The 22735-nt window shown below is 43.3% G+C and overlaps 2 protein-coding genes across 3 annotated transcripts in view; one reads left to right on the forward strand and one right to left on the reverse strand.

The window, feature by feature from the left end:
- LOC108717872 overlaps nucleotides 1-22735 on the reverse strand; it is an 80472-nt gene that overhangs the window by 15036 nt on the left and 42701 nt on the right. For both annotated transcript variants that reach the window (XM_018265288.2, XM_018265289.2), the window contains one exon: nucleotides 15149-15226. In XM_018265288.2, the coding sequence (XP_018120777.1) occupies nucleotides 15149-15226 (78 nt within the window). The remainder of the gene's footprint in view (nucleotides 1-15148; nucleotides 15227-22735) is intronic.
- Nucleotides 4350-8438, forward strand: LOC121394203. Its single transcript, XM_041564496.1, has 2 exons — nucleotides 4350-7559; nucleotides 7737-8438. The coding sequence occupies exon 1, from the start codon at nucleotides 4988-4990 to the stop codon at nucleotides 7181-7183; it is 2196 nt and encodes a 731-aa protein (XP_041420430.1). The 5' UTR covers nucleotides 4350-4987; the 3' UTR covers nucleotides 7184-7559; nucleotides 7737-8438.

Here is a 22735-nt window from a genome sequence, read left to right on the forward strand (position 1 = left end):
TAATAAATAGTATTGTGACTATCCCATTAGTCACAATGTTTACAAGAAAGTGACAGAGAAAATGTGTGCCCCATGTTACCATCACGAGTGATGGTGTCAGTGCTCCAGTGCGGTTAAAAGCAAACATAACATACAGCCATCCGGACTCGTTATAACATAAGCTTGAAATAAATATAGGATGTTGTACTTGCCCCAGTAGGATCTAGGAAACAGGACGCGAGCTCCATTGTTGCCCATTGCTGCCGCTGTGCGTACCAGACACCGGCTGTCCGTAGTTCACCTTCCTACCGAATCCCCATCCAACGACTCATCTCGACGTGCTGCTCCCCTGCTCGTGTGCGTGCTAGGCTCCGCCCCCATCACCATGGGAACTGGACGCTCAACATTTAGGTGCGGTACCATAGGAGATTGTGTCGGGGCTTCAGGCGCATCAAGGGTAACCGGCATGTCTTACTTGCGTTACTGTAGGAGGGACATCAAGGGGCACCAAGTACTCCTCAGTGTCCCATTGATCAACATCACCTTATCTGGCCTCACGTAAACGGGTCCTGCCTCCCGTAATACCGTGTGCCAGGTGGTATGCTGGTCATTTCTACAGATCAACAGACCGTGCTCAATTAGTCCCCTTTCCCCTTATACCTGTCACCATCGCTCCACGTTACTGCAGTCGCACGGAGGTTCATGTTGTTCGAATCTACATATCGCCAGGAAACTTAGACAGCCCCGGTGTGCACAGTGTGGCCTGGGCCATTTTCCTTCTGTCCTCTCCTAGATCCCATCTGGGGTTCCGAATCCACCTGAAAGCATAAAGAAAGACAAAAACAAAACCATCAAACATATTGTCTTACTGCACGGTACCCCCCAACAAAGGGGAACATCCCGTGACTCGGGCCCAAGGAACCTATCACATACAGTAATATGGTTATTTTCCACTGGGAATCCTCTTCAATGAAATGATAATGCAACAAAGTATATAAGCTGATTCTGTGTTATACATCAGTCCAAGAATCGTCTCTTAATAAAAGGATGACATGGGTAATGTTTCGTTTAGTCCTTTGGGAGCTAAAGTATCCAACTTAAAAATCCATTGTGTCTCCCTTTGTATCAACATCAGTCCCCTATTACCTCCCCTGCGTGGAACAGGCACATGGTCGATGATCATGTGCCGAAACTGTGGTAACGAGTGTTTTAATTTGAGCCAGTGTCGTGCTACTGGTTGGTCAGCTTTGCCAGATGTAAGGGCCATACGTATAGCGCATCTGTGATTGTTCATTCTCTCCCTGTACGATGTTCCAGCTTTGCCCACGTAGTACAGTCCACATGGGCACCAGGCCATGTAGACCACATGATCCGAGGTACAGGTCACCCTGTGTCTAATGTCAAATTTTTAATCTTAAGGGGTCTGTCCAGCCAGGTAGTCCCTGTTCTAGGGGGTACAAACACATCCTTAGTCACTAGAAGATCTCCCAAATTCCGTCCCCTCTTATACGCCAACAAAGGTCTTTGATTGGCAAAAGGTAAGCTTTGATCAGACTGTATAATTTCCCACCGGTTCCGCAGAGCTCTTTTCGTCTCCCCACTGATCTCAGTCCATTGTGTTGAAAATATCAAGTCTGGAGGAGCCCTCCTCGTATTCAAACCAGGCTTCAATAGGTCATCTTGGGTCTTCAATTCCGCTCGTCTCCGCTGTTCTATCACTAATGTGCGGTCATAGCCCCTCGCCACAAATTGTTCAGTTAGAGTAGTAAGTTGTGTTTGTGCCATGTTCCTGTCAGAATTGTTTCTGATAATCCTCAAAAATTGCGAGTATAGGACCCCCCGGGACATGTGTGTAGGATGGTGAGATTGTGCCTGAATAAGACTATTTTTATCAGTGGGCTTCTTGTACAAGGTGGTGCCCAACCCCTCTCCCTGCTTGTATAAAGTCACGTCCAAGAAATCAATAGTCTGCGTGTCATGGGATAGGGTCAGTTTGATAGGGGAATCTCCCTCATTGAGGGATGCGTGAAAGTCAGTTAATTCCCTCGCTGTACCCCCCCACACCAATAACAAGTCGTCGATATAGCGTTTATAGAAATAGATGTTGCTACCCCCTCTGGGTAAAAACACAGTCTTCTCATAGCTTTCCATGTATAAGTTGGCAAATGACGGGGCCACATTGGAGCCCATCGCGGTTCCTGCCACTTGTAAAAAGAATTTATCATTAAACATGAAATAATTGTGAGATAGAATCAAGTCTAACAGGGCTATCAGGAATTCCACGGGGGGGCCATCCACCTGTATTCTACTCAGAGCCTCTCTGCAAACCGCTATCCCTGCCTCGTGGGGAATCACGGTATATAAACTGGATACATCCATGGTAGCCAATATACTATCAGGGGGTACCCTCAACTCCTTCAGCATGGTCAGCAAATGCGTGGTGTCTTTCACGTATGAGTCCATCTGTTGTACTATGGGCTGTAAGTAGTGATCAATAAAAATGGCGATGGGTTGAAACAGCGAACCCACCGCAGAGATGATAGGGTGCCCAGGGGGTGCGGACAAGGACTTATGGATTTTTGGTAAGGTGTAGAGGAAGGGTATCTTGGGGAAATCAGTAGTTAAAAAGCGTTTAGTATTCTCATCTACCCATCCTGCTACCACAGCTGTGTTAATCAATGTGTCCAATTTCTGTTTGAACTTCACAGTGGGATCTCCCTTTAACCTTACATATGTGTCCGTGTCAGATAGCTGTTTAGTAATCTCATCCACATAATAGGTTTTATCCAAAATCACAATTCCACCCCCCTTGTCGGCCTGTCGGATAATGATATCTTTATCTGCTTGTAAAGTTTTAATCGCCTCCCTTTCCACCCTTGTGAGATTGGCAAAATGATTCATCTTAGTGTTGTGTAGTTTCCACAAGTCTCTACTAAGAAGGTGTGTAAAGGTAGAGATAGAGGGTGCCGTATTCGGAGGGTCAAAGGTACTTTTAGCCTTAAAAATCATTGGTGTCGTGGGAGCCTGTTCCTTAAAGAAATCTTTTAATTTCAGTTGTCTTTTAAACTTATGAATGTCTTTATAGGTCTCAAACGGTGTGGCCCAGTTTGTCGGGACAAACTTCAAACCCCTATTCAGTAATCTACTCTCTCCCATACTCAACCTGTGACTGGAAAGGTTCACCACTATATCTTCCTCCTCCCTCTCCGTGGGGGTTTGTCGCTTATTTTTCTTCCCTCCCCTCCTAGGGATCCCCCTCCTTCTCCCGGGTCTACAGGTAGCTGGGGGCTGTCGGCCTAAAAGGCTGAGTGGAACTAGAAATAGGCCGAGTGGAGCTGGAACTAGCCTGATTGCCTTGATCTGAATCAGTAGACTCTCCAGAACTATCAACTGTGATCAGGGAGAATGGTTTGTATCTACGAGTGGTCCCCCTCGATTTCTGCTCAGGTAGTCCCAGTAACCACCGGTACACTCTTTTCTGCTTATAGTCGTCCCTGACAGTCAGTAATTTCTTTTCTTTAAAGGTAGTTAGTTCTTGCCTATATTTAGTCAGATTGGATTCAATATTCTTCATCCAGTCCACTGTCTTGTCCTGTGTCAGGTGTGTCAGTTGCTGGGTCTCAAATTCACCAATTTCCCCTTGGATAGCCTTAAGCTCCTTCCCCACAAATTCAACCACTAGGAGTAGCAAGTCAGCTGAACACTTATTGAGAATTTTGCACCACTTACTGCAAAATTCAGGGTTGGCCCTCCCTAATGTTGGTACATTTCTGACCCTAAAGCCTCGAGGTATAATCTTCTGTCGATGGTAATTTGATAAGTAAGTGCCATGTAGGATTAAATCTATCTCTTTCTTCTTAAAGTTAAGTAAAATGTGATAAAGATCCCGAGGGGTCCTACCAGATGTTGTATTAGTTGGAAGGTCTGCAAATAAGATCCTTTCGGCGTCCTCTGTGGTAAAGGTGTATTCTCCCGTAGTTTCAACGTCCAGAATGGCCCCTGTGTCATCCATCACAGAATAGTGTGTCCAGCTGTATGTCGAACTACTGAATGTAGAGTTCTCCTGTTTCAATAAATCAACAGATAGAAAAATCGTCAAATATCCTTAATAATGGCGGTGCAACCAAAAAAAACTTTTCCATCCAAGAGGAAAAGTTCAAATACAAAAACCCACTATTGGTGCACACATGACCCAAAGGCCAACCGCCTGGGTGCAGGTCAAACGAACATGTAACCCATACAAAAAAGCCGCACTCCTAGGTCTTTGTCAAATACAAAAATATCCAAGTGTTTATTTATTCTTTAAGAAGAAAGAGATAGATTTAATCCTACATGGCACTTACTTATCAAATTACCATCGACAGAAGATTATACCTCGAGGCTTTAGGGTCAGAAATGTACCAACATTAGGGAGGGCCAACCCTGAATTTTGCAGTAAGTGGTGCAAAATTCTCAATAAGTGTTCAGCTGACTTGCTACTCCTAGTGGTTGAATTTGTGGGGAAGGAGCTTAAGGCTATCCAAGGGGAAATTGGTGAATTTGAGACCCAGCAACTGACACACCTGACACAGGACAAGACAGTGGACTGGATGAAGAATATTGAATCCAATCTGACTAAATATAGGCAAGAACTAACTACCTTTAAAGAAAAGAAATTACTGACTGTCAGGGACGACTATAAGCAGAAAAGAGTGTACCGGTGGTTACTGGGACTACCTGAGCAGAAATCGAGGGGGACCACTCGTAGATACAAACCATTCTCCCTGATCACAGTTGATAGTTCTGGAGAGTCTACTGATTCAGATCAAGGCAATCAGGCTAGTTCCAGCTCCACTCGGCCTATTTCTAGTTCCACTCAGCCTTTTTTAGCCGACAGCCCCCAGCTACCTGTAGACCCGGGAGAAGGAGGGGGATCCCTAGGAGGGGAGGGAAGAAAAATAAGCGACAAACCCCCACGGAGAGGGAGGAGGAAGATATAGTGGTGAACCTTTCCAGTCACAGGTTGAGTATGGGAGAGAGTAGATTACTGAATAGGGGTTTGAAGTTTGTCCCGACAAACTGGGCCACACCGTTTGAGACCTATAAAGACATTCATAAGTTTAAAAGACAACTGAAATTAAAAGATTTCTTTAAGGAACAGGCTCCCACGACACCAGTGATTTTTAAGGCTAAAAGTACCTTTGACCCTCCGAATACGGCACCCTCTATCTCTACCTTTACACACCTTCTTAGTAGAGACTTGTGGAAACTACACAACACTAAGATGAATCATTTTGCCAATCTCACAAGGGTGGAAAGGGAGGCGATTAAAACTTTACAAGCAGATAAAGATATCATTATCCGACAGGCCGACAAGGGGGGTGGAATTGTGATTTTGGATAAAACCTATTATGTGGATGAGATTACTAAACAGCTATCTGACACGGACACATATGTAAGGTTAAAGGGAGATCCCACTGTGAAGTTCAAACAGAAATTGGACACATTGATTAACACAGCTGTGGTAGCAGGATGGGTAGATGAGAATACTAAACGCTTTTTAACTACTGATTTCCCCAAGATACCCTTCCTCTACACCTTACCAAAAATCCATAAGTCCTTGTCCGCACCCCCTGGGCGCCCTATCATCTCTGCGGTGGGTTCGCTGTTTCAACCCATCGCCATTTTTATTGATCACTACTTACAGCCCATAGTACAACAGATGGACTCATACGTGAAAGACACCACGCATTTGCTGACCATGCTGAAGGAGTTGAGGGTACCCCCTGATAGTATATTGGCTACCATGGATGTATCCAGTTTATATACCGTGATTCCCCACGAGGCAGGGATAGCGGTTTGCAGAGAGGCTCTGAGTAGAATACAGGTGGATGGCCCCCCCGTGGAATTCCTGATAGCCCTGTTAGACTTGATTCTATCTCACAATTATTTCATGTTTAATGATAAATTCTTTTTACAAGTGGCAGGAACCGCGATGGGCTCCAATGTGGCCCCGTCATTTGCCAACTTATGCATGGAAAGCTATGAGAAGACTGTGTTTTTACCCAGAGGGGGTAGCAACATCTATTTCTATAAACGCTATATCGACGACTTGTTATTGGTGTGGGGGGGTACAGCGAGGGAATTAACTGACTTTCACGCATCCCTCAATGAGGGAGATTCCCCTATCAAACTGACCCTATCCCATGACACGCAGACTATTGATTTCTTGGACGTGACTTTATACAAGCAGGGAGAGGGGTTGGGCACCACCTTGTACAAGAAGCCCACTGATAAAAATAGTCTTATTCAGGCACAATCTCACCATCCTACACACATGTCCCGGGGGGTCCTATACTCGCAATTTTTGAGGATTATCAGAAACAATTCTGACAGGAACATGGCACAAACACAACTTACTACTCTAACTGAACAATTTGTGGCGAGGGGCTATGACCGCACATTAGTGATAGAACAGCGGAGACGAGCGGAATTGAAGACCCAAGATGACCTATTGAAGCCTGGTTTGAATACGAGGAGGGCTCCTCCAGACTTGATATTTTCAACACAATGGACTGAGATCAGTGGGGAGACGAAAAGAGCTCTGCGGAACCGGTGGGAAATTATACAGTCTGATCAAAGCTTACCTTTTGCCAATCAAAGACCTTTGTTGGCGTATAAGAGGGGACGGAATTTGGGAGATCTTCTAGTGACTAAGGATGTGTTTGTACCCCCTAGAACAGGGACTACCTGGCTGGACAGACCCCTTAAGAAAGGGTGTTATAAATGCGCGGGTTGTCTGACCTGTAGTGGGATGTTGCAGGGAGCCCAATTCTCACATCCCAGTACTGGAGTAAAATTTGACAGACACAGGGTGACCTGTACCTCGGATCATGTGGTCTACATGGCCTGGTGCCCATGTGGACTGTACTACGTGGGCAAAGCTGGAACATCGTACAGGGAGAGAATGAACAATCACAGATGCGCTATACGTATGGCCCTTACATCTGGCAAAGCTGACCAACCAGTAGCACGACACTGGCTCAAATTAAAACACTCGTTACCACAGTTTCGGCACATGATCATCGACCATGTGCCTGTTCCACGCAGGGGAGGTAATAGGGGACTGATGTTGATACAAAGGGAGACACAATGGATTTTTAAGTTGGATACTTTAGCTCCCAAAGGACTAAACGAAACATTACCCATGTCATCCTTTTATTAAGAGACGATTCTTGGACTGATGTATAACACAGAATCAGCTTATATACTTTGTTGCATTATCATTTCATTGAAGAGGATTCCCAGTGGAAAATAACCATATTACTGTATGTGATAGGTTCCTTGGGCCCGAGTCACGGGATGTTCCCCTTTGTTGGGGGGTACCGTGCAGTAAGACAATATGTTTGATGGTTTTGTTTTTGTCTTTCTTTATGCTTTCAGGTGGATTCGGAACCCCAGATGGGATCTAGGAGAGGACAGAAGGAAAATGGCCCAGGCCACACTGTGCACACCGGGGCTGTCTAAGTTTCCTGGCGATATGTAGATTCGAACAACATGAACCTCCGTGCGACTGCAGTAACGTGGAGCGATGGTGACAGGTATAAGGGGAAAGGGGACTAATTGAGCACGGTCTGTTGATCTGTAGAAATGACCAGCATACCACCTGGCACACGGTATTACGGGAGGCAGGACCCGTTTACGTGAGGCCAGATAAGGTGATGTTGATCAATGGGACACTGAGGAGTACTTGGTGCCCCTTGATGTCCCTCCTACAGTAACGCAAGTAAGACATGCCGGTTACCCTTGATGCGCCTGAAGCCCCGACACAATCTCCTATGGTACCACACCTAAATGTTGAGCGTCCAGTTCCCATGGTGATGGGGGCGGAGCCTAGCACGCACACGAGCAGGGGAGCAGCACGTCGAGATGAGTCGTTGGATGGGGATTCGGTAGGAAGGTGAACTACGGACAGCCGGTGTCTGGTGCGCACAGCGGCAGCAATGGGCAACAATGGAGCTCGCGTCCTGTTTCCTAGATCCTACTGGGGCAAGTACAACATCCTATATTTATTTCAAGCTTATGTTATAACGAGTCCGGATGGCTGTATGTTATGTTTGCTTTTAACCGCACTGGAGCACTGACACCATCACTCGTGATGGTAACATGGGGCACACATTTTCTCTGTCACTTTCTTGTAAACATTGTGACTAATGGGATAGTCACAATACTATTTATTAACACTAGATTGCAACTTTGTAGCCCTATTTTCAGCATGTAGATACGATGTATGGCATTTTTGACTGGTTTGACACACAATGATGACGTCACCCAAGGTTTTTTGGCGCCATTGAGCACATTTAAAAGCACGAGCACTGTTATATGGGGTTCACTTTCCTGAAGACGGCACGCGGATTGTTGCCGAAACGTTGAATAAATAAACACTTGGATATTTTTGTATTTGACAAAGACCTAGGAGTGCGGCTTTTTTGTATGGGTTATATATATATATATATATATATATATATATATATATATATATATATATATATATATATATATATATATATATATATATATATAAAACAACCAGGTGAGTACTAATGAGGAGCGAAACGTTTGACCCTGATACTTCACATAGTATGAAGGAGGCCACAAACATCTGCAGTACTGTGCTGAAACTTTTTATTCCAAATTTGTGGAATTTGGAATAAAAAGTTGCAGCACAGTAGTAGTAGGGGTTTGTGGCCTATGTGAATTGTCGAATATTTGGCCTTTACAGAGTGACCTAACTAAGAAGGTGAGCCCACTAGATAAGAAGTTAAGGGACGTGCTGAGAAAACTGCATAAGGTTGGACTCAATGCAATAAAGTGCCTGGGTACAAGTCACCGAACATAGCAACACAAACAAAAAATGTATAAGACTGCACTCAATGGACTTCTAATCAATTCTCAAAGTGCTATAGTATACAGCAATCTCAGGATATTTGAATCGGTGTTTAGTATATTATAGCACTTTGAGAAAGGCTGGAGTTCAGCCGAAACATCAGTATGCCTGGCTGCCTACAATAAATTATAATGAATTGATTTATAAGTCCCGTGAGAGTGGTCTTCTACATTTTTGGTTTATATATATATGGCACAAAATGTCTCAATGTTCTATATCTATTGATAATGGGTTGAGTGCAGAGGACCTCTTGCTTTGTCTACAGTATATGTATTTTGTGGTCACAGCCTTATTGCACTCCCGCTTAATGGTTTTAAAAATTAGCGGTGAGCACAACTTTCCCTTGTTTGTTATAGTTATACAGGAGCAGTGACCAACTCCATGTTGTAGCTCCCACCCTTTCCAGCTATAGTCAGGTCCCAGTGGTGGCTAATAAAAGGGCAGCCAAGTTTGTGAGTTTTAACCTTGAATGCAGCAAGTAAGTTGCAGGTAAAATTTAGTCCCATCATAAAATGTATAATGAAGTAATAGAATTCTTAATGAAAGTTGAGAGTAGGACTGGCCATACCAGGGCTTTGACTAGTTGGCTATCTTAAATATATTGCAATATATGGACAAATAATCCCTGTTTTGTTTAAAATGTCTCACTGTCCTAAATATATTGGTAATGGATTGAGTGCAGAGCACCTCTTGTATTTGTCTATATATATTTTGTCTCATTGCACCCCCCCCCCTTAATGGTTTTAAAAATTAGTGGTGAGCACAACTTTCCCTTGTTTGTGTGTGTATATATATATATATATATATATATATATATATATATATATATATATATATATATAGTGTTGTTTGTTGGTGGGCTACCAGTTTATAAAGTAGCAATCCAGAAATCTGGACACAAATCAGGATGAGCCTTGTGGTTGGATCAATCAGGTTCATTTAAACTTATACGTTGATAACAAAATGGTCAAGTCCATGTTTAAAAACAACCAACAACAAAACAACTTCAAAGCTGTTCATTGCTATCTGGAAAGCTCTGCTGGGTTGCAGCTGTTTGCTGTGACCAGTTTCATGGCGTCAAATCTGCCTCCTTGTGCTCCATAAACTTGTAGCATAAAAGTTCTGTGCAGGTGTGGAAACAGTAAGAAGACCTGTACAGGATAAGACAATTAATGATTCCTCTCCAGACCCCATGCTGAGCTGCTTAAAAAAAAAAAAGACCACAGTTTCCAAAAAGAGAAATCTGCTTTGTTTGCCATGGTGTTCTTGGGTGCTATTACCTTTTCGCTGCAAAGGTGCAGTTTTGCTGGTTTATGGGGCTATTAAGTGAAAAAGCTCACCTTTTTATAGCTTTTAAAACATGCTTTGATGCTTTAATTATAGTAGGCTGGATTGCATCACTGGCTTTTTACTTTCAGTTTAGCATGCTGTCATTAATTACAAACTGCAGAGATAGTATACAGACTAATAATCTGCAAATATCACAGCACACTGGCATATGTAATTCCAGGAATTCAATCTGTTTGTAGCTTTCACTGCCTCTGCTGGTTATTTTACAGTTGTTGTCATTGCAATATTACATATTTCCTTTCTGAAAGCAAAGAATAAGGGTGAATTTTATGTATAAGGAACATTCTTTTTTCATTGGAAAAAACACATGTATTTATGTTGTGCCAGAGGACCCCCCCCCCCCCAAATGTCATTTTCTGCTCTTTGCCTTACTGATCAACCAATATGATGGTGGCTCTCCTCCTGTCTATCTAAGGAGCTTTGTGGGTGCCATGTTTGTTAGAAATTGTCAACATGGAAGTATTTTTTCTCCAGATGAACATCTGTAGCACAGGGGAAAGGAACTAGTCTTCTCTAATAAGGTAGGGCAATGTATATGCTAATGCAGACCTAAAATGCCTTAACCACCACTTGGTGGTTTTGACCTCCAATTGAGTATAGTTTATTTTGGTCAAATTTCTGAGTTTACTCATCGCTAAAGCTGGAAACTTCCCTATAAATAAAAACAGCACCACGTGCTCACAATTTCTGATAAAGATAAATCAAGATATATGTAAGTTTCATGACATCCTAAATTGTCTTTTTAGGGTAAATAATTTAAAGATGAATACTAGGAGAACTTACTTTTAGGGGGCTTAGCCAAACAGGGTACCACATGACAGGTGAATGATGACAATGGATGTCTCACCCCATTATCCACATGCAACCGTCTTCCGGATCATGGTCGATTTTAAGCACTAAGGGACTAGCTCTTGCTCTTAGCACTCTAGCACATGAGCTCCTGGTTAATGTGAATGAACCCTAGGGTCTATTATAGGGGCTATAGGAAAGATCTAAATGCAAGGTCTTCACTTCAAACTTCAGGTGCCAAACTTCATTGATTCACATTGTAAAAATCTGACCCCCTCTACGGAAAACCCTAGCTGTTTATTTTTATAATTGGTCTTTTGTCTAATAAAGTGTATTTTGCAGTGAGAAACAGTGCTCATTAAAACATTCTTTAACTTAAGTGTTTGTTCAGGGAATTTCTGCGGTAGAAGAACAACTCCACATTAGGGATGTCGCGGACTGTTCGCCCGCAAACTAGTTTGCGCGAACATCGGGTGTTCGCGTCCGCCGAATGTTCGCGAACGTCGCGCGACGTTCGCCAATTTGGGTTCGCCTTAGCTGGCGCATATTTTTGCCCTCTCACCCCAGACCAGCAGATACATGGCAGCCAATCAGTAAGCTTTCCCTCCTGGACCACCCCCACACCCCCTGGACCACTCCCCTTCCATATATAAACTGAAGCCCTGCAGCGTTTTTTCATTCTGCCTGTGTGTGCTTGGAAGAGCTAGTGTAGGGAGAGAGCTGTTAGTGATTTGAGGGACAGTTGATAGTAACTTTGCTGGCTAGTAATCTACTTGATACTGCTCTGTATTGTAGGGACAGAACTCTGCAGGGATTTGAGGGACATTTTAGGTTAGGTAGCTTTGCTGGCTAGTAATCTACCTTCTACTGCAGTGCTCTGTATGTAGCTGCTGTGGGCACTGCTGCTGATCTCTCATCTGCTGACTGCTGCCTGTAACCCAATAGTCCTTGTAAGGACTGCTTTTATTTTCTTTTTTGTTTTTTTACTTTGCTACTATAAGAGCCCAGTGCTACAGTATTAGTCTAGCTGTGTTGGGGAGTGGGACTGGTGTGCTGCTCCTAGTAGTTCAGCACCAACCAGAGTAATTTTTTTTTTTAATATATATATATTTTTTTATTTTACTTATCTCACTGTTCTTTAACGTGTCCAGTGCTGTTTGCTGTTCTTCATAGTAGTGCACCAATAGTAGTGCACTTGCAGGCATTATTTGCCCAGTGTGTTCTTCAAACAACTGCCAGCTAGCTGTGTGAGCTTGTTCACATTCTGTCTAAATATCAATAATAATACCGTCTCTAGAAACACCACCTGAGTGACGTTTTTCAAGCAGCAATAATATATTCCGTATCCACTGCTGTAGTGTATACATTGACCTTGCAGGCATTGTTTCAATTTGTTTGCCCAGTGTGTTCTTCATTTTCAAACAACTGCCACCTAGCTGTGTGAGCTTTTTCACATTCTGTCTAAATAATAACAATAATAATTCCGTGTCCGTAAATATCACCTGAGTGATGTTTTTACAGCAGCAATAATATATTCCGTATCCACTACTGTATACGTTGCCCTTGCAGGCATTGTTTGCCCAGTCTTTAACCAAGTGCCACCTAGCTGTGTGAGCTTTTTCACATTCCGTGTCCAGAAACATCACCTGAGTGACGTAGTGTGATTTCTGCCCTTTACAGCACAAAACGCAGCGCTGTGTCAACAATGTATTTTTCAGAAACATTTTTGCCCTTGATCCCCCTCTGGCATGCCACTGTCCAGGTCGTTGCACCCTTTAAACAACTTTAAAATCATTTTTCTGGCCAGAAATGTCTTTTCTAGCTTTTAAAATTCGCCTTCCCATTGAAGTCTATGGGGTTCGCGACGTTCGCGAACCGTTCGCATTTTTGTCCGGAAGTTCGCGAACATGTTCGCGAACATTTTTTCCGACGTTCGCTACATCCCTACTCCACATACAAGGGGAGTATTACTGTGAAGATGCAAACCTAATTATAGAATTTTTGCAATGATGAAATTAATTTAACAATTTATATTATCAGTTATCAGCCCTGAGTATGGTCTGAAAAAAATATTTTTTGAGGATGACTCTGGAAAGAGTAAACCCAAAGAAGGCTACAGGACCAGACAAAATCCCTGGCAGAGTGCTAAGAGAATGTGCAGATCAGCTGGTAGATGTTGTCACTGACATCTTTAACATCTCCCTGAACACCTCCACTGTCCCGAAGTGCTTCAAAACCACCACCATTGTCCCCGTGCTGAAGAAATCATCAGTGTCCTGCCTCAACGACTACCGTCCTTTGGCACTCACCCCATCATCATGAAGGGGTTTGAGAAGCTTGTCAAGAAACACATCAAAACCCTGCTGCCACTAGCACTGGACCCTACAGTTTGCATACCATCAAAATCGATCAACAGACAATGCAATAGCCACCACCCTCCATATGGCCCTCTCTCATCTGGACGAAAAAGACACCTACGTTCAAATGCTGTTTATAGACTTCAGTTCAGCATTCAACACTATCATTCCTCAGCATCTGATAGAAAAGCTGAGCTTGCTTGGACTGAACACCTCCCTTTGCAGTTGGGTTCTGGACTTCCTGACCTCAGTCAGTCAGGATTGGAAACATCATCTCCAGAACCACCACACTGAGCACCGGAGCCCCTCAAGGCTGTGTGCTTAGTCCTCTACTGTTCACTCTGCTGACGCATGACTGTGCAGCCATGCACCGCACAAATCACATCATAAATTTCGCTGATGACACAACTGTGGTGGGTCTCATCATCAATAATGACGAATCACCATACAGAGAGGAGGTGCAGTGGTTAACAGACTGGTGCAGAGCCAACAACCTGTCTCTCAATGTAGACAAAACAAAGGATATGGGTGTTGACTATAGGAAGACTAGGGGTGACCACCTGCCACTGTACATCGACAGTTCTAATGTGGAGATCGTCAAAAGCACCAAATTCCTTGGTGTCCATCTGACGGAGAACCTCACCTGGTCCCACAACACCAGCTACTAAGGCAAGAAAGCCCAACAGCGCCTTTACTTCCTGCGCAAGCTGAGGAAATCCCATCTCCCACCATCCTTACTCAAAACCTTCCACAGAGGGACTATCGAGCGCATCCTGAGCAGCTGTATCACTGTCTGGGCTGGGAACGGCACTGTCATGGAGATCAAGACCCTACAGAGGATAGTGAAGAGAGCAGAGAAGAACATAGGTGTCTCTCTACCTTCCATCACGGACATTTACACCACTCACTGCACCCATAAAGCCACCAGCATTGTGGCTGATCCAACACACCCCTCACACTCACTGTTAACACTCCTGCCATCTGGAAAAAGGTACTGAAGCATTAGGGCCCTCACTACCAGACTGTGTAACAGTTTCTTCCCCCAAGCCATAAGGCTCCTGAATACTCAGGGACCGGACAGATCTCTCTCACACTCACACTTCATCTGTCCTTATTGTATAAATAAATAGCCATTGGATACAATTGTTCTCTATGAACACATCTGCACTTTATCATGTTCTTTATCATGTTCTTACTACTATCATATCACAATGATACACCCATCATGTTTGACGTTTAGCATTATTTACTTAACATATTACATCTGCACTGTCTTGTCTTGTCCCTGCACTATGCTGTCTTGTCTTGCAGGAGTTGCATATTTTTGCACTTGCACTTTTTGTCTGTTGTCCGGTATATCTATGTTCTGTGTAACACCATGGTCTAGAGGAACGTTGTTTCGTTTCACTGTGTACTGTACAAACGTATATGGATGAAATGACAATAAACTCACTCTTGACTCTTGTTTCACAGTATGTTTAAAGATGAGATGCAAACTAGTAATAAGCCCACAAAGCTGACAGTTACGCTTCATGGAATCTAGGTATAAGTAAAATAATCACTGCCAAAATAGCCATATAACTGTTAGTACAGACATCTGTAACAATAGTTGTAAGGATGGCTAAAATTTATTTACAGAATGTAGTACCCAGCTGTGACTGCAAAGAAAACGGAGTTTGAACCAGTAAGCATGACTGGCTATAATGCAAATTATATTATAGAGAATATGCCAACTTCTTGTACCTACTTTTGGAAGAATGTCATTAGTTTCTTTGTTCGTTTTTTTCTCTTTATTTGGAAGATGTCCTGTCACCGGTACTGAATTCTGTATGAGAAAATATGATATAATTATTAAAATAAGAGCAGTGCTAACAAGTAAACAAAATGGTAATTTTTAAGAATTTTAAAAAATGAAACATATGCAACCTGTCACAGAACAAACAGCATTGACTGGATATTGTATACATATACTGTATACTGATGAAGCCCCTTGGATTTGTGTGTTCAATGCGTCATGATTCAGGATTAACTGAAGAAACTGTGTTATCTCAAGTCATTTTAACTAATTTACTGCATTTATCCTTTTCATTAGCATACCAAAGCAACATTGGTGTTATTTGTGGTACAATTACAGCACTTGGTATTGTAGCTAAGAAATGGTTCTAATATCGGTAACTGGAGCTGCAGCTAGGGATGTCGCAGACTGTTCGCCCGCGAACGAATTCGCGCGAACATCGACTGTTTGCGTCAGCCGAATGTTCGCGAACGTCGCGCGACGTTCGCCAATTTGGGTTCGCCTTAGCTGGCGCTTATTTTTGACCTCTCACTCCAGACCAGCAGATACATGGAAGCCAATCAGGAAGCTCTCCCTCCTGGACCACCCCCACACCCCCTGGACCACTCCCCTTCCATATATAAACTGAAGCCCTGCAGCGTTTTTTCATTCTGCCTGTGTGTGCTTGGAAGAGCTAGTGTAGGGAGAGAGCTGTTGAGTGATTTGAGGGACAGTTGATAGTAACTTTGCTGGCTAGTAATCTACTTGATACTGCTCTGTATTATAGGGACAGAACTCTGCAGGGATTTGAGGGACATTTTAGGTTAGGTAGCTTTGCTGGCTAGTAATCTACCTTCTACTGCAGTGCTCTGTATGTAGCTGCTGTGGGCAGCTGTCCTGCTGCTGATCTCTCATCTGCTGACTGCTGCCTGTAACCCAATAGTCCTTGTAAGGACTGCTTTTATTTTCTTTTTTGTTTTTTTACTTTGCTACTATAAGAGCCCAGTGCTATTAGTCTAGCTGTGTTGGGGAGTGGGACTGGTGTGCTGCTCCTAGTAGTTCAGCACTAACCAGAGTAATTTTTAGTAGTGCACTTGCAGGCATTGTTTGCCCAGTGTGTTCTTCAAACAACTGCCACCTAGCTGTGTGAGCTTGTTCACATTCTGTCTAAATATCAATAATAATACCGTCTCCAGAAACACCACCTGAGTGACGTTTTCCAAGCAGCAATAATATATTCCGTATCCACTGCTGTAGTGTATACGTTGACCTTGCAGACATTGTTTGCCCAGTGTGTTCTTCAAACAACTGCCGCCTAGCTGTGTGAGCTTTTTCACATTCTGTCTAAATATCAATAATAATACCGTCTCCAGAAACACCACCTGAGTGACGTTTTTCAAGCAGCAATAATATATTCCGTATCCACTGCTGTAGTGTATACGTTGACCTTGCAGACATTGTTTGCCCAGTGTGTTCTTCAAACAACTGCCGCCTAGCTGTGTGAGCTTTTTCACATTCTGTCTAAATATCAATAATAATACCGTCTCCAGAAACACCACCTGAGTTGTTGTTGTTGTTTTAAAAAAAATGCCAGGCAAAGGCAGGCCGCCACGCAGAGGCACTAGGGGCCGTGCTGCTATGCTATCCTGTGGCCCTAGGAAATTGCCCAGTTTTACAAAGGCAATTACCCTGAACTCCCAAAATGCTGAAGAGGTAGTTGACTGGCTTACACAGCACACTCCATCCTCTACCGTTTCTAACTTTGCCACAACATCCTCATCCTCCTCTGCTATGGGCACCCCACGTAACACTTCCTCCACCACCGGCGCCCCTTCTTCACTGGAGTCAGAGGAGTTATTTACACATGAGTTTCTTGAACTGAGTGATGCGCAACCATTATTGGCAGAAGAAGATGAAGGAGATGAGGACGTTACACCAGATATAATTCTGGCAGACAACACAACAGAGATGGACATAATGAGTGATGAGGAGGTCCCCGCTGCTGCTTCCTTCTGTGAGCTGTTAGAAGAAATTGATGCATCTGAGGAGAATGATGATGAGGAGATTGATGTTTTGTGGGTGCCCAGTAGAAGAGAGCAAGAGGAGGATAGTTCAGATGGAGAGACGGAGTGTCAGAGAGGCAGGAGGAGAATAAGACTTAGAAGAAGCAGGGAGGACAGCTCGCAGGGAACAGTAGGGCAACAACATGTATCGGCACCTGTGGTCAGCCGGCCAACGCACCCGCCATTGCCGCCAACTTCTACTGTTACCGCCAGATTGCCAGCTTCAAAAAGCTCAGCAGTGTGGGATTTTTTTAATGTGTGTGCCTCTGACAAAAGCGTTGTAATTTGCAATGAGTGCAGTCAGAAACTGAGTCTTGGGAAGCCCAACACCCACCCACGTTTTGTCTCGAAGTACCCAGGATTCCAGGACATTCTCAGGCAGTCCAGGAAGGTGTCGGCCCATTTCAGACGTTCCTACACAGCCATGGCACGCCTTGCTGACATTCAGCAGCGGTACAACATGCCAGTCAGGCGTTTAATTTGCGACAGCCAGACTCGCTGGAATTCAACGCTCCTCATGTTTGAACGTCTGCTGCAACAACAAAGAGCCGTCAATGAATACCTGTTTGAACTGGGTGGTAGGACTGGATCTGCAGAGCTGGGGATTTTTTTCCCCCGTTACTGGGATGCTTATGCGCGATGCCTGCAGGCTCATGCGCCCTTTTGAAGAGGTTACAAACATGGTCAGTCGCACCGAAGGCACCATCAGCGACCTAATACCCTTTGCTTTCTTCCTGGAGCGTGCCGTGCGACGAGTGACAGATGAGGCTGTAGACCAGCGTGACGAGGAGCAGGAAGCGCACGATTTCTGGTCGGAATCACCAGAACGAGCCCAGGCACCTGCTGCTGCTGCTGAGGAGCAGGAAGCGCACGATAGGACTGGATCTGCAGAGCTGGGGATTTTTTTCCCCCATTACTGGGTGCTTATGCGCGATGCCTGCAGGCTCATGTGCCCTTTTGAAGAGGTTACAAACATGGTCAGTCGCACCGAAGGCACCATCAGCGACCTAATACCCTTTGCTTTCTTCCTGGAGCGTGCCGTGCGACGAGTGACAGATGAGGCTGTAGACCAGCGTGACGAGGAGCAGGAAGCGCACGATTTCTGGTCGGAATCACCAGAACGAGCCCAGGCACCTGCTGCAACGCAGGGAGAGGTGTCAGAAGTGGAGTCAGAGGAGGAAGGTGGCTTTGTGGAGGAGGAGGACCAACAGGAGCAGGCTTCCCAGGGGGCTTGTGGTGACCTTTTGGGGACCCCTGGTCTTGTACGTGGCTGGGGGGAGGAGACCGTGGATGATATAGTCCTTGATAACGAGGAAGCGGAGATGGATACCTCTGCATCCAACCTTGTGAGAATGGGGTCTTTCATGCTGTCATGCCTGTTGAAGGACCCCCGTATCAAGAGGCTTAAGGAGAAGGACCTGTACTGGGTCGCAACGCTACTAGACCCTCGGTACAAGCATAAAGTGGCAGAAATGTTACCAACGTACCACAAGTCCGAAAGGATGCTGCATTTACAAACCAGCCTGCAAAACATGTTGTACAATGCTTTTAAGGGTGATGTCACTTCAGGAACTCATCAACATTCCAGGGGCAGAGGTGCCAGTAATCCTGCCACGAGCGCACCTGCAAGGACAATGCACTTTGGCCACTCTGTAACGTCAGACATGCAAAGGTTTTTCAGTCCAAGGCAGCGCCAGAACCCTTCGGGATCCACCCTCAAAGAACGCCTCGACCGGCAGGTAGCGGACTACCTGGCATTAACTGCAGATATCGACACTCTGAGGAGCGATGAACCCCTGGACTACTGGGTGCGCAGGCTTGATCTGTGGCCAGAGCTGTCACAATTTGCCATGAACCTCTTGTCTTGCCCCGCCTCAAGTGTCCTCTCAGAAAGGACCTTCAGTGCAGCAGGAGGGATTGTAACTGAGAAGAGAACTCACCTAGGTCACAAAAGTGTGGATTACCTGACCTTTATTAAAATGAACGAGGCATGGATCTCGGAGGGTTACTGCACGCCGGAAGACTTGTTCTGACTCCCCATGCAGCTGTCCTTCTCTGCACGCCGCATGACTCCACACACAGCTGTCCTTTAGCGTCCTCCTCCCTCCGCCACCGTTACAAACTAGGGTGCAAACCCTACTGGTTTCATTTCAATCAAAACTTTTTGGACAGGTAAATCCTGAGTTTTTCTGGCCTCTGTGCTTCAGTGGCTGCAACCAAAAAAATTCATATTTTCAGCATTTATATGGCATATTTTTTCTGGCCTCTGTGCTTCAGTGGCTGCGACAAAAAAAATTCATATTTTTAGCATTCATATGGCATATTTTTTCTGGCCTCTGTGCTTCAGTGGCTGCGACAAAAAAAATTCATATTTTTAGCATTCATATGGCATATTTTTTCTGGCCTCTGTGCTTCAGTGGCTGCGACAAAAAAAAATCATATTTTTAGCATTCATATGGCATATTTTTTCTGGCCTCTGTGCTTCAGTGGCTGCGACAAAAAAAAATCATATTTTTAGCATTCATATGGCATATTTTTTCTGGACTCTGTGCTTCAGTGGCTGCGACAAAAAAAATTCATATTTTTAGCATTCATATGGCATATTTTTTCTGGCCTCTGTGCTTCAGTGGCTGCGACAAAAAAAATTCATATTTTTAGCATTCATATGGCATATTTTTTCTGGCCTCTGTGCTTTAGTGGCTGCGACAAAAAAAATTCATATTTTTAGCATTCATATGGCATATTTTTTCTGGCCTCTGTGCTTCAGTGGCTGCGACAAAAAAAATTCATATTTTTAGCATTCATATTGCATATTTTTTCTGGCCTCTGTGCTTCAGTGGCTGTGACAAAAAAAATTCATATTTTTAGCATTCATATGGCATATTTTTTCTGGCCTCTGTGCTTCAGTGGCTGCGACAAAAAAAAATTCATGTTTTTAGCATTCATATGGCATATTTTTTCTGGCCTCTGTGCTTCAGTGGCTGCGACAAAAAAAATTCATATTTTTAGCATTCATATGGCATATTTTTTCTGGCCTCTGTGCTTCAGTGGCTGTGACAAAAAAAAATTCATATTTTCAGCATTTATATGGCATATTATATCTGGCCTCCGTGCTTCAGTGGCTGCGACAAAAAAAATTCATATTTTCAGCATTTATATGGCATATTTTTTCTGGCCTCTGTGCTTCAGTGGCTGCGACAAAAAAATTCATATTTTCAGCATTTATATGGCATATTTTTTCTGGCCTCTGTGCTTCAGTGGCTGCGACAAATTTTTTTTATATTTTTAGCATTCATATGGCATATTTTTTCTGGCCTCTGTGCTTCAGTGGCTGCGACAAAAAAAACATAATTTTTCAGGAAAGTACACATGCCTAATTTTTCAGGGTTCTGCAACAGTGGCAAAATCGCATCTTTTATGGTCACCGCAGGTGATCAATAAAGTAGACCAAAACTGGGCCCACACTGCAGAATCAGTGTTTTTTGGTTCACTTCACTGTACATTGAATTACCTCTGCCTGACCGTGCACGTGCGCACAAGCATGGTGACTGCTAAACACACCACTACAGAAATATTGCCACCAACAGGACGAACATCCTGGAGGTGACAAGCAACTAGTAATTAAAAACTATTATTTGCTCACTTGACGGTATCATTCATGAAAGCTCTTTGCGTTTTTTTGCGTTGCAGTAAGCGCCGCGTTTTGTCTTTGCGTGTGAACAGGCTGTAACCTTTACACGACTTGATTGGCATGTAGACGCCGGACGTTTTAAAGCAGTTTATTACACAAGTTTAGAAATGTAGTGTGATTTCTGCCCTTTACAGCACAAAACGCAGCGCTGTGTCAACAATGTATTTTTCAGATACATTTTTGCCCTTGATCCCCGTCTGGCATGCCACTGTCCAGGTCGTTGCACCCTTTAAACAACTTTAAAATCATTTTTCTGGCCAGAAATGTCTTTTCTAGCTTTTAAAATTCGCCTTCCCATTGAAGTCTATGGGGTTCGCGACATTTTTTCCGATGTTCGCTACATCCCTAGCTGCAGCCCCAGGACAAAAGTTTTAGAATGACATGCAATTGTCAAGAAGGGAAAATGTACACAATGTTTGGGCACATCACAGCAAGAGTCACCAGCATATGTTCATGCCAACCATCTTCCAGCACTTTGGGTGCCTATTTATTATGTTTATTATTTAAAAAAAAGTGACAAAATTCACCAGGCATTGCCATATAAATAAAACACCATACTTATTATGCTTTGTACTGATTTTCAACAATTACGTACTATTCTAGGATAAATGTGAAGAGACTCTTAAAAATGCTGTGGGAAAATATGGTGTTCATCCATTGTGACTTTTTACACGTTTTTTCCTAGAGCGGAACTTACTTGCTGCTCAAATTCTCTTAAAGGAAAACTTTACCCCCAAAATGAATACTTAAGCAACAGAGTTTATCTCATATTAAGAGACATATTAAAGAATCTTATCAAAATGTTATATATATTTAAGTAAATATTGTCCTTTTACATCTCTTGCCTTGAATCACCATTTAGTGCTGGTCTGTGTGCTGCCTCAGAGATCACCTGACCACAAATAGCACTGCTCTAACTGTAACAGGAAGAATTGTGGAAGTAAAAGACCTAACATGTATAGTTTGCTTGGTTGCACAGTGAATTGTACGATCCCAGAGGGTGGCCCTTATGGGAATTTTCAATTTAGGATTACTCAATAGCACATACTACTAAAAAAGTATAATATTATGAAAATGGTTTATTTACATGAAGCAGGGGTTTACATATGAGCTGTTTTATGCAATATCTTTTTTATAGAGTCCTACATTGTTCTGGGGGTATAGTTTTCCTTTAACTTTAATGGACTACACTAAGGGACAGATTTATCAAGGGTCGAATTTTGAGTTCATGAGAAAAACTCCCATAAACTCCCATGAACCTGAAATTTGAAAAAAAACGACCAATCGAAAATTTTCAATGAATTTGTTTTTTTCAAACTTGGGTAAATTGGATTGTTCTGCAAACTCAAATCGAATTCAAACCGAGTTTTTCCTCTGAAAAAAACTAGATTTTCAGGAAGGCTGCAAACATCTCCAAATTGATCCCAGGATGCCCCCCATAGGCTAAAACAGCAATTCGGCAGGTGGAGAATAGTCGAATTCTTAAAGGACCAGTACATGATAAAAATCTACTTCGATTTTTTTTTTTAAAAAAAAAAACTCTAATCGAATTTTAACTATTTCCTAGTCAAATTCCACTTAAAAACTTGAAAATTAGAATTTTCACTTGGACCCTTGATAAATCTGCCCCTAAGTCTGAAGCAGCATGAAATAGAGTGAAATCCATTATTCGCTTCAGCATAAAAATTAAGCTCACAAACTGATAAATTTGCCATTTATTTTACACAGCTTTTTACATCATTTTTTTGGTGACATTTAATTTTACACAACATAAATAAATATGGTCCCTTAATGTATAAAGTGATA

This window comes from Xenopus laevis, chromosome 5S, assembly GCF_017654675.1.
Source record: "Xenopus laevis strain J_2021 chromosome 5S, Xenopus_laevis_v10.1, whole genome shotgun sequence".
In the NCBI taxonomy this organism is placed as follows: Eukaryota; Metazoa; Chordata; class Amphibia; order Anura; family Pipidae; genus Xenopus; species Xenopus laevis.